This window comes from Sorex araneus, chromosome X (genome assembly GCF_027595985.1).
Source record: "Sorex araneus isolate mSorAra2 chromosome X, mSorAra2.pri, whole genome shotgun sequence".
Lineage (NCBI taxonomy): Eukaryota > Metazoa > Chordata > Mammalia > Eulipotyphla > Soricidae > Sorex > Sorex araneus.
Window position 1 is genome coordinate 209,907,078 of NC_073313.1, and position 11,209 is coordinate 209,918,286.

The window sequence follows — 11,209 nt, forward strand, 5'->3', positions numbered from 1 at the left end:
GGTGAGTGGAGTGATTTAAAAAACGATTCCACTACATTTCCAAATCTGGCTTGCAACCCAAGGTAGCCATCCGCAGGCTTCATACATCAAGACATAAAACAAAGGGTGGCTTTGAAGTGGATCACCTCAGTGCGAACTGCCACGGCTTACATGATAACCGATCATCGGCCTTCAAATTTATGGCACTTTAATGGGGGGTGATCCCGGTGCCTTAAATGCAGGGTGTGTTACGCATTGAGTTATCAGGGCGAAATACGAGTGATTTAGGAGGCACCGTCCGGGGGCTTCCCCATAGGGCAGAAGAGGCTAGCGCGCGGGGCTCGGGAGAACGTGGTCCGGGAGAGCCGCCCGGCCCCGCGGGAGGCACAGTCCCTTCGGAGCTGCCCTGGGAGGGAGCAGCTTGGATAGCTCGAAGCAGCAACGCCACGGAGCAGGGAGGAACCCCGACTCGGCTCCCGCGGACGAACGGGGTTGCTCAGCACGCATCACGTCCACCGGGAAAGAGCGCGGGGCTGCGAGGCCCTGGAAGAGAAGTCGAAGCCGACCCCCAAGCTGAGAAGTGCCGCCGAGGCCAGCGGCTCCCCGCCGCCTCCCCCTGCTCTTTCAGTTCGCACCAGCTGCACTCTCCCCGGCCGTGATTTACGACGCTCGCGGCGCTAGTCGCAGCCTGGCGACCGTCGCCGCCTCCCGCTGCAGGCCGCGCGGCCTTCCCGCGGCCCCGGCGCGTCTGGCGGGCCTCCTGGCGGCGGATCCTCGGCCCGGGCCCCCGCGAGGCTGTGCGCCGACGTCCCGTCCCGTCCCGTCCCGCGGCGGCCGCCGAGCAGAGCTGCTCGCTGTGACCGGCGCCGGCTGTTTTATAGCCTCGTCCGCTCGCGGGGCCCGGGAAAAGTGCGGAGTCGGGGATTCTTCGGACGCGCGTCCTCCTACGCGGAGCTTGTTTTCCACTTCTGAAAAGTGCCGGGCCTTGGGAAGTGTTTTTCTTTTCATTCCTTACTGAAGCGTTTACTGCCGCCGCGCTCGCAGTCATAAATTTTGTTACCAACCACAATGACAGGTGCATTGATATGCACCGTGAGAGCTCCAGCTGCTTAATAACCCCGTCCCCTGGCCTCTGTGAGCGCCTTTTATTTATTCGGTATCATATTAGGTATTGATCCCGGGAAGAATTAAGTGCAGCGTGCGAGTATTGGGGTGAGGCTGCTCCGGAGGTGCGGGGGTGCGACGGACCAGCGTGGCCTGGGAAGCTGTCTGTGGACCCTCCGAGGCCCCCTGGCTTCCGGGGAGCATTAAGTCCTGTAGTCCCTGCCTGCGCTGGGGTCACCGAACAGAGTTAGGCAACTTCCAGGACCTGGGGAAAGGCCCAACCAGAGCCCATTTGGCGCCCCTATCTGGGGTAGGGGTGTGTGGGATGAGCCAGGGGGGCTTGGGGAGGTTGCCCCTAAGGGTTTCCGGAGTTAGGGATTAGAAGAGAGGGAGAGTCAGAGGAAAGGGCAGATGAGGACTTGGAAGGCCGCCCCTCCCCCCCACAGGGCTAGTCGCCACCCCAAGGCATTTGGGTCCAGTAGCCCAAATGAGCAAAGGTGCCAAAGGGCAAGAAAAGAAAGCCTAAAAAAAAAAAAGAGTGTGTGTGTGTGTGTGTGTGTGTGTGTGTGTGTGTGTGTGTGTGTGTGTGGAGGGGGGGATCGAAAAGATGAGCCACTGAACAGTTGACCATTGTCCAAGTGATTTATGACCCATTCCTGCATTTTAGGTTCAAGCAGAGTTCACAAGGAGTAGGGATTTCTGGAAAGAAATAAGCTATTTTTAAAAAGCCAGTTTTGTAATGATATTCTTGGGTTCTGTTTAAGGAGAAGTGGCACCTTTGGGATAGTGTGATTCAGGGAGGGTCTGCCAAACCCTCTCCTGTGTCTGGGGGAATGAATGTTGGGTGGTGGATCATCATTGAGCAGGCCTTAAAAATTCCTTAAGACAATGAAAACAGAGTGAGAGAACAGACGGTGTGGCTGTCCCTGGAGCTGCCCTGTGTTTGCACATTTGAGTTGGTTTCTAGGAATATGTCATGGGAACAAATATATGGACAGCTGTCTGTTTCACAGACCTGAGCTGTGTATTTTTAAACACTGGTCTCTATCTATTAAGATAAACTTGGTCAACATGGGCAGCAAAAAGGGGATGTTATGTTTCCACAGTTGTAAACTGAATGACAGAAGCAAGACTTGTTGGTTTGAGTGTCAGATGTGACCATTCTGCCATCCACAAAAGCAGAGGTTTAAAATTGGAACCAAGAAAAGTCTGATCTAGAAAGTTACCAACCCCTGAGTTTATATGGTAGAGTCTGGGGGCTGGAGGGTTGGGGAAACACATATACATATTAATTCCAGGAGGAGGTGGTAGCTGTCCATTTGATACTAAGTAACTTTAATGATCAAAGAATGATACATAAAACTTAGCAATGGAAAGATTAAGCCCAGCTTTGTTAGGTAGATATCCTAACCACATCTGCCTAGAAACAATAATAGAAACCACTCCTAAAGCATAACAACTAGTATTCTATTATCCCATTGAGAAAGCCTGTCTCTTCTCAAGACAAATGGCATAGTCACTTCTGCTTTAAAATAAAATGGGCCAAATACTACTAAACAAAGACTGATGTAAAGACTTAAATTTTTAAAATTAAGTTATGCTCTTTGGTGAAAGGAGAGGGGAATTGAGTAGAAAGTAGTTATTGGTACTAGTATTCAAATTCATTAATTCACAAGTTATCTGTATAATGTGGACCATCATGAGAACCATGGTGGCAACCAGGGAATTTGAGGGAAGGAAAGCTGCCTGAAAGATGAGATCAAAAATTAAGACCAGGAAGCTGACCCATGCGTTTTCTTTATCAAACAGACAAAAGTGGGTGAATGGTATTAGTTATACTTTAACTCCTTAGGAGCCTTTCAGAAGAGGGAGTTGTGGTGAGTGAGAAGGAAACCCCCATCAAGAGTCAAGGGATACAAAAGGGGTAGAATTTGCCTTCTTTTTTCCTTCTAATTCTGTGTCCATTCATCATGCCAGGAGAGGTTCTCTAATTGGTTGTCGGTAGGGTGGGAGGTGGGATGGGATGGGAGCTCCAAAGCAGAGGTCAATAGTATCTATTTAAACAACAGATGCAGGATTAAAATGATAGTCATAATATAAAACATTCCCCATTCACTCACGTCCCCAAGAATTTCAAATTGCCTTCGCCCACATCTATTGGTATCTATTTAAAAAGTAGTAGAGAACAAAGTAAAGAGTTTTAGAAATATGTAAATGAAAGAGAAGAAACCTTTTACTTTCTCAAAATACATCTGAGAGTCTTTAAGTCTTCTTGGTTTTTATCTTCTAGTGCATTCACATTGCTGACCCACAGAGCTAACTGGGCTGATTCTTTCCTGTCACCAAGAAGCGGACTATCCGGGTCTCCATGAAAGATGCTGTGATTTTGAAACCAGGTGGGGAAGAAATTTTTGTTTTATTTTGCTTAGACCTATGACTGTTGTAAATGAGTTAAAGGGCTTTCTTTGCTCATCAAAACCCTGCAGTGACACAATAATTGGCTGATGAGCCATCCATTTATCCAACACTTTTATCAAACTTACTACTTGCAGGACACTGGGCTAGATATTAAGAATTTATGAATGAATAAGACACATCCCTGCCTGCAAGGAGCTCACAGTTTAGTGGCAGAACAAGCCATTCAGATGTACCAGAGGGTCTAAGAGGGAGTGTAATGATTAGGGCACATCCCTAGCATGCTGCTGATCAGGTGTAATCCCTAGCTCCACATGGCTTCTGGATTATCATGCGGTGTAATTCTTGAGTTCCCATGTCTACCCTAGCACTGCCAGGGTGGCTTTAGTGGCCAAATTCAGTGCAATGCAATGTAGGACACAAGCATCATAGTATCCTTGGACCTTTGTATTGAATTATTGGCCTGGTTGACTACTAAGTGGTCCCTGGGCCTCCTGAACATGGCTTGAGAGACCCCAAATAAATGAATAAAATATATTAGGCCCAAAACTGCCTTTCCATGGAGTTTTAAAAGCTAACTTCACAATTTGGAGTAGGAAAATTATATTGGGGTTGAAAAAGTCCCTTTCTTTGGGTGGAACTAAGCTAGAGAACCATTTCTTTTTCTTTTATATTTTCCCCCCATTTCTCAGTCTCACCCAGAAATGTTGAGGGTTCCTCCTGGTTCTAGCCTCAGTGATCACTGCTGGTGGTGCTTAGAGTATCTTGTGTTAATAGGAATCCAACCTGAGCCTCCTGTTTGAGAAGAAAGAGTCTTTTCTCAGGCCTGGAAAGATTATACAGTGGGTAAGGTTCTTGCCTTGCATACAGCCTATCCCAGTTTGATTCCTGGTGCCACATACGGTTCCCAATACACACTACTAGGAGTGATCTCTGAGCACAGAGCCAGGGTAAACCTTGAGCACTGCCAAATGTGGTCCCCCAAAAGAAAAATATTAAAAAGAATGTTTTCTCATATTTATAAAAATTTTTTTCTGACTTTTCTTAAGGGCACAGAATAATTGAACTTCATAAAATCCCAGGTCCCCCGGTATATAGCTAGATCAGAGCTCATCCTTCTGTGTTGCCAGGCCTTGTCCATGACAGCCCCCTTTGAGGCCTCTTTCTTTCTTCTCCTCAGGTCACCTGGTGCCCAGGTGCCCCAGTGCTCTTAGGACGCAGAGGCACTGGTAGTGGTGGTGGTGGTGAAGGAAACAGTGGTGGTCAATGTTATTTGAGCAGGGTCAGCAGGCCCAGGAGCTTCCTGAATACATGATGCAGAAGGCGGCTTACTATGAAAACCCAGGACTCTTTGGAGGCTATGGCTATAGCAAGGCCACAGATGCTTATGGCTACAGCACCCCCCATCAGCCTTACCCCCCACCTTCTGCTGCTGCCAACTCCCTGGACACTGATTATCCTGGCTCAGCCTGCTCTATTCAGAACTCAGCACCTCTGCGCACTCCAACCCACAAGGGGCCTGATCTCAATGGCAGCTGCATGAGGCCTGGCCCTGGGAACAGCCAGGGGGGGAATGGTGGCAGCCAGCCTCCTGGCCTGAACTCAGAACAGCAACCAGCACAGCCTCCTCCTCCACCGCCCACTCTCCCTCCATCCTCGCCCACCAATCCTGGAGGTGGAGGGCCAGCCAAGAAGACCAAGGGTGGGTCCAATGCTTCTGGCTCTTCAGCTACCATCAGCAAGCAGATCTTCCCCTGGATGAAAGAGTCGAGGCAGAACTCCAAGCAGAAGAACAGCTGTGCCACTGCAGGTAGCTCTGGGAGGGGCTCACCCTTCGACTAAGTTCCCTAGAGATTTATTCCATGAAGTTAGTTCACCCAGGAGCTTCAGAACTAGGCGTGTAATTTAGGAGGCTGTGTGTCTAAATGACTGCTCATATAGAAATCTTTCTTTTCTATATCTCTCCGGGTATTTGCTTAGAGTGACAGGATGCTGGTACCACTGATGGGCAAGCCTCATGGTTAGGAATAGATAGTTCTTCCTTATACTGACAGAACATCAGCCTCTCCTGGAATGCTGGTGATAACTCAGCTCCTTCACTCAGCAGCTCTTCAAAATTTGAAGACAGATATTATGCTCCCTAAGCACAGGTGGTTATATCCTCCATATCATATGCATCCCCTTAAATGCAGAAGAGGGCCTGCGAAGATGGATCAAGGGGCTGGAACATGTGAGATCCCAGGTTTTAATTCCCCTATACCTCATGTTTCCCTGAGCACCATCAGGAAGCAATCCCTGAGCATTGATCCAGCAGTAGCCATTCAGCACTACTGAATGTGGCCCTTTAAAAGCTAAAGAACTAAAGTTAGTGGCATGCAATATTAGTAAGCATGCTAAGTGGGCCAGAGAAATAGCATGTAGGCAACTTCAGTTTGACCCCCGCTGGCACTGCATAGTCTCTCTAGAATCTCTGGGATCAATTTCCAAGCATAGAGTCAGAAGGAGCCTTTTAGCACTTCTGGAGGTGGGGCACTCAAAATGCCAAAAAATTATACTAAGTGCTTTACAAGCATTTTTAATTTTTATTAAGAACACTTTAGCCATACTTGGTGGTGCTGGGCAGAGGGAAACTTCCTGTTTGGTTGCCCCAAGCACTGCCAGGAGCACTACACTCCTGGCAGTGCTTGGGGAACCATGTGGTATTGGGGATCAAACCTGGGCCTCTCACATGTAATACATATTCTCTGGGGTCTGAAGAGATAGCACAGTGGGTAGATACCCCTGGCCAGGGGATCCCTAAGCATGGGGCAAGAAAAAAAGCCCTGAACACTGCTCCCAAACCAAACCAAAACATTCATGTCTTCCAACCCTTTGAGCAATTTCTCTAGCCCCCAAGAAACATATTGAGATAGATATGTAACATCCTCATCTTACAGATAAGGAAAAGTGTTACAAATGATAAGTGACTTGTCTAAGACTCCAAAACTATAACACAGTGCACTTAAAGCCAGTCAGGATTTGCAAGGCAAAATTATAGGATTTTACTTGACCCACTTGAGCCCAATACTCCCCCCCCAGCCAATCTCTAACAGGGAAGAGTTTCTCCTAGGTGGGGCCTTGGGTCATTCAGAGGAAAGGTAGTCCTAGGCTGAGCTCTCTGTTGAACTACTCAGGATGTGGCAGAAGATGGGCAGGGCCAGAAGCTCTGAGGCCTGCTGCCTCTCCATTGCAGCCTGCTGGGCTCCCAAGGTGTTCGGACCTTGTGTTTTTTGATGCAGTTTATCTTTAGGTGGATGAACCTGAGTCCAGGTCCAGGGCGAGTTTGAGGCCTGGGATGTTGCTTAGCCTGTTATCAAGTCTGGGGCTTGCCTGCTTGCTCTCTGGGGCAGCTGCTCCTAGGGGGAAAGTGTCTTCTTGCCTCTCTGCGCCTTCCCCTGCCCCTCCTTCTGCAGCGCAGGCCCAGGCCCTCCCTCCCAGGAGAAATCCATTTGTCTTCCGGGGGAGGGAGTGGACAAGCTGCTGAGAGGTGGCAGGGGTGGTGGAAGCCAGTGTGGAGGCTGCAGCTGGCTCCCAGCACCACCATCCTCAGAATGCTCCCAGCCTGGCCTAGGGTCCTTGAAGACTCAGGGGCAATCTTTTTGCTGTTTTATTACCTCCTTGCAATTGGGTGCAGAGACCCAGGGTGCTGCTGGGCTTCTGGGGGAGAGGGCCCAAGATCTCTGCCCTAGTCTCAAGTTTCTTGGGGTGTTTTGCCCAGGAACTGGCACCTGAGCCAGGCAGGCTGCAGCAAGGCTAGCCTGCACCCCAGCCGCTGAGACAGGGAGGTGGGTGGTGGAAAACTGGCCTTTCTTAGATGGGAGGGGGCCTTCCTAGTTACTCCTAGTCTCATTCAACTCCTTCGCGCCTTTGGGACGGGATGATGGACTGGGCGGCGCGGGGAAGGGGCGGGCGGAGCCAGTTGGCCCTGAGCAGGCAGATAGGGGTTTCAGGTGCGACTGATAGGTAGGCCTGGGGCCAGCGATTCTCTCCTGGGGTCTCCCCTCTCTCACGACCCTCCCCCCTCCCACCCCGATGAAGGTGTAGGGAGAGGTGGAGGAAGAGGAAGGAGTGGGAGAGCACCCATCTCTGGCCCAGGGTGTTTCCCCCCACTCCCCACCCCCGCCCCGCTCGGAGCTCAACGTCCTCTCTCATCTCTCTCTGCCCAGGAGAGAGCTGCGAGGACAAGAGCCCGCCAGGCCCCGCGTCCAAGCGGGTGCGCACGGCGTACACGAGCGCGCAGCTGGTGGAGCTGGAGAAGGAGTTCCACTTCAACCGCTACCTGTGCCGGCCGCGCCGCGTGGAGATGGCCAACCTGCTGAACCTGACCGAGCGCCAGATCAAGATCTGGTTCCAGAACCGACGCATGAAGTACAAGAAGGACCAGAAGGCCAAAGGCATCCTGCACTCGCCCGCCGGCCAGTCCCCGGAGCGCAGCCCGCCGCTCGGCGGCGCCGCGGGCCACGTGGCCTACTCGGGTCAGCTGCAGCCGGTGCCCGGCCTGGCCTACGACGCGCCCTCGCCGCCCGCTTTCGCCAAATCGCAGCCCAACATGTACGGCCTGGCAGCCTACACGGCGCCGCTCAGCAGCTGCCTGCCGCAGCAGAAGCGCTACGCCGCGCCCGAGTTCGAGCCCCACCCCATGGCGAGCAACGGCGGCGGCTTCGCCAGCGCCAACCTGCAGGGCAGCCCCGTGTACGTGGGCGGCAACTTCGTCGACTCCATGGCGCCCGCGTCGGGGCCGGTTTTCAATCTGGGCCACCTCTCGCATCCGTCCTCGGCCAGCGTGGACTACAGCTGCGCCGCGCAGATACCCGGCAACCACCACCACGGACCCTGCGACCCGCACCCCACCTACACAGATCTCTCGGCCCACCACTCGTCTCAGGGACGCCTGCCCGAGGCCCCCAAACTGACGCATCTGTAGCGCTCGCCGCCAGCCCGAACTCGCGGCGCGATTACCTCTTTGGCTCGGGTGGCGGGGCGGGGCCCGCGGGGCAGCTCGGTGACCCCCACCCCCACTCCTCCCGCGCTCTGGCCCGGTCGCCACCTCTCGGGTCTCGGGGTCCACAGCGGCCGAGAAGCCGGCGACCGGGCCTCCCCTCCGGGCGCACCCTCCTTCGGGTAAGTCGCCCTAAATCAGCCGCAAAGATCCTCCTCTGTAAGCCTGACAGTGCCATAGACTGCGGACCGAGGGACTCTAATCTGGTAATGATGTCCCCAAGGTAAGTCTGAGATCCGTCGGCGGCGCGCGCCCGCAGAGGGACCCGAGCTCCGAAAGCCCCGGGCTTTGGCCCGCGTCTAGCTTAGTTGCGGAGTCCTTAATTTATACCCTCCTTCCCATCCCGTAAGGATTGCATCGGACTCAACGATCTGTATTTATTATTTGAAGCGAGTCATTTCGTTTCCTTGATTATTTATCCTCGTCTCGATGTATTTATGTGTATATTTGTAGAATTCTCCAGCCGAGCTTAGGAACCCGCTCCCAGGCCGCGGGGGCCCAACGTTTCACCTCTTTAGTCCCCTTGGTCTGAACTAGTTGAGAGAGTAGTTTTGAACAGTTGTAACCGTGGCTGGTGTTTGTAGTTAATGTAAAGGATTAAGACCGCAAACCGTCCTTGCTGGGTAGAGTCAGGCAGCCCCGTGGCGTGGCACCACACCCGTTACTCTTTTCTCAACCGCCTCCGCCCTCGCCACAGTTTATTGATTTCAAATTGTCTGGTACTATTTGAACAAATATTTAGAATAAAAAAAATTCTCAGTCCGAAGCGTATCTGTGTTAATCATGCACACTTGCAAGTAGATTACTCTGCCTTTATTGCACAGGCGCTGCGGAAGCCCCTGGAGTAGACTGACTCTTTGAAATGTACATTTCTCATTTATTCGGAATCTTAGTGCACAAATTGGTTCGGGCACACTTGAATACATTCCAGCTATTGATGTTGGGGGGTGGGGGGAAGCCGGAGGATGCAGACCTATGAGTGTTCTGGTTGGGATGACTTGCACAGGGCTTTCTGCTGCGCCTGTTTTGCTGTTTCTACTGCCCTCTTTCTTAGACACAAGTGGACTTTTTAAAGATTGTATTTTACATATGGGGAGACCTGAGCTCAATTTTCTGTGTTGAACAATACAAGATAAACTTTGAAAAAAACCTGACAATCAAAGACATAAGACAAGTTATAAAGAAGGGTTGAGTTATGAAAAAGCTAACGTGCAAAAAAAAAATCAGTCATTTGGATACTTGCACCTCAGTGTTTTCTCTAGGTAATGCTGTCACATCTGCCCCTTTATAGTGGCCGGTGGTTCATTTCTAAAGAAAACAAACGTTCCCCATGATGTAAAGTAATAAAAGTTTCATTGATGGAACATAACAAGTATAAACACCTTGTTTACTTCTGTTTCTTTGTACAAAACAGGCAGAAACGTCTTCAAGGATTTATAACCATTTTGTAAATATTAGTGTGACTTTAGCCAGGGGCAGACAACTTACACCCGATTCTCTGGGAGGAGGCACTTGAAAACGCCTTCAGATAAGCTTCAATTCTTTTGTATTTCAGCAAAGTGGGCCCACGCATCTCTATTTGGTTTGACAAATAATGCAACTCCTACTACATCCCGGGTGACACGAGGTGAAATTTCTATTGTGTGGAAATAATTTAACTTCTAATCTTCTGGTGAAACAACAATTGTTTCTATTTGGATGTTTGTGTTTGGCTAAATGATGGCTCCAAATATTATTTAGTTTCCTTGTTCCTTTGTGCTGTTTTCAAAATGGCATGTTAGATGGGGAGCGGGAAGGGAATTTCCTTTTGCTAAATTTCACTTTATCCAAGCAGGTTTAAAGTGTCCATGTTGTAGCAGTGTATCAGCAGAATAAATGACTTCAACAGAAGGCATAGTTTACCCACTTTCAAGGCTTAAAATTATTTTCTATGAAACTTGCATCCATAGGCAGAATTTCTAATTGTCTTGTAAGAAATTATTTTTTAAGCTATTAGGGAAATCAAAGAAAAGCTTGCTGCCTTGCAGGGATTTCAACCACCTTTTCTTAACTGGCTAAATAGTAAATAGATGAATTGTCAGGCTGTTTAGATTCAGCCCGGTTTTCCCTCATCTCCTCTTCCTACCATAAATAATAATAAAAATACATAATGCATCATGGCTTCCGGCGTTTTCCAGTGCGGTGTGTTACCGCAGGAGTATCTGCTGAGTCTGCGGGTGTCTGCAAGGCCCCTGGTGTCATCTGCGGCTTAGAGTTTCATGGATTAGACGTTAAACGGTGTCTAGCCTGGCTGACATCAGCCTCCTCTCGCACTTGGAATCCACAGAAGTACGGGATTGTTGGTGTCGTGAGGGGGTTCCTCCCCAGGCAGCTCGCCCAGAGACGGCCCCATCTTAGCGGAGCAGGGGGGAGGCTGGGTGGCGGGGAGGCTAGCCTGGGCCCAAACTACGGCTCGCTCCCATCGGGGAGAAAGGCTCCCTGCAGCTCAGTGACCCGCTCGGTCCGGGAGGGAGTGGCACGACCTTGGGGGGGGGGGGGGCGTACTCGGTCGCTCCGGGCGCGGATGGGGGTGGCGGCAAGTCCGGAGAGTGCGCGGCCCTCTTCGCCCCGCGGCCCAGACATTTTAAAACTTCATAAATTATACACAAGCCGCCTTGGCCTTCGCCATAAATT

The 11,209-nt window shown here is 50.9% G+C and overlaps 1 protein-coding gene across 1 annotated transcript; it reads left to right on the forward strand.

The window, feature by feature from the left end:
- Positions 1–4,764: 4,764 nt before the first annotated feature.
- Positions 4,765–8,491, forward strand: HOXD3 (homeobox D3). The gene is made up of 2 exons (XM_004601180.2): positions 4,765–5,308; positions 7,704–8,491. The coding sequence occupies exons 1-2, from the start codon at positions 4,765–4,767 to the stop codon at positions 8,459–8,461; spliced, it is 1,302 nt and encodes a 433-aa protein (XP_004601237.2). The 3' UTR covers positions 8,462–8,491.
- Positions 8,492–11,209: the final 2,718 nt, after the last annotated feature.

Excerpts from the sequence above, each read along its gene's own strand:
- HOXD3 (XM_004601180.2), top strand. The coding sequence starts at position 4,765 with ATGTTATTTGAGCAGGGTCAGCAGGCCCAGGAGCTTCCTGAATACATG. Across the intron at positions 5,309-7,703 it reads GAACAGCTGTGCCACTGCAG|GAGAGAGCTGCGAGGACAAG; the intron begins GTAGCTCTGGGA and ends CTCTCTGCCCAG.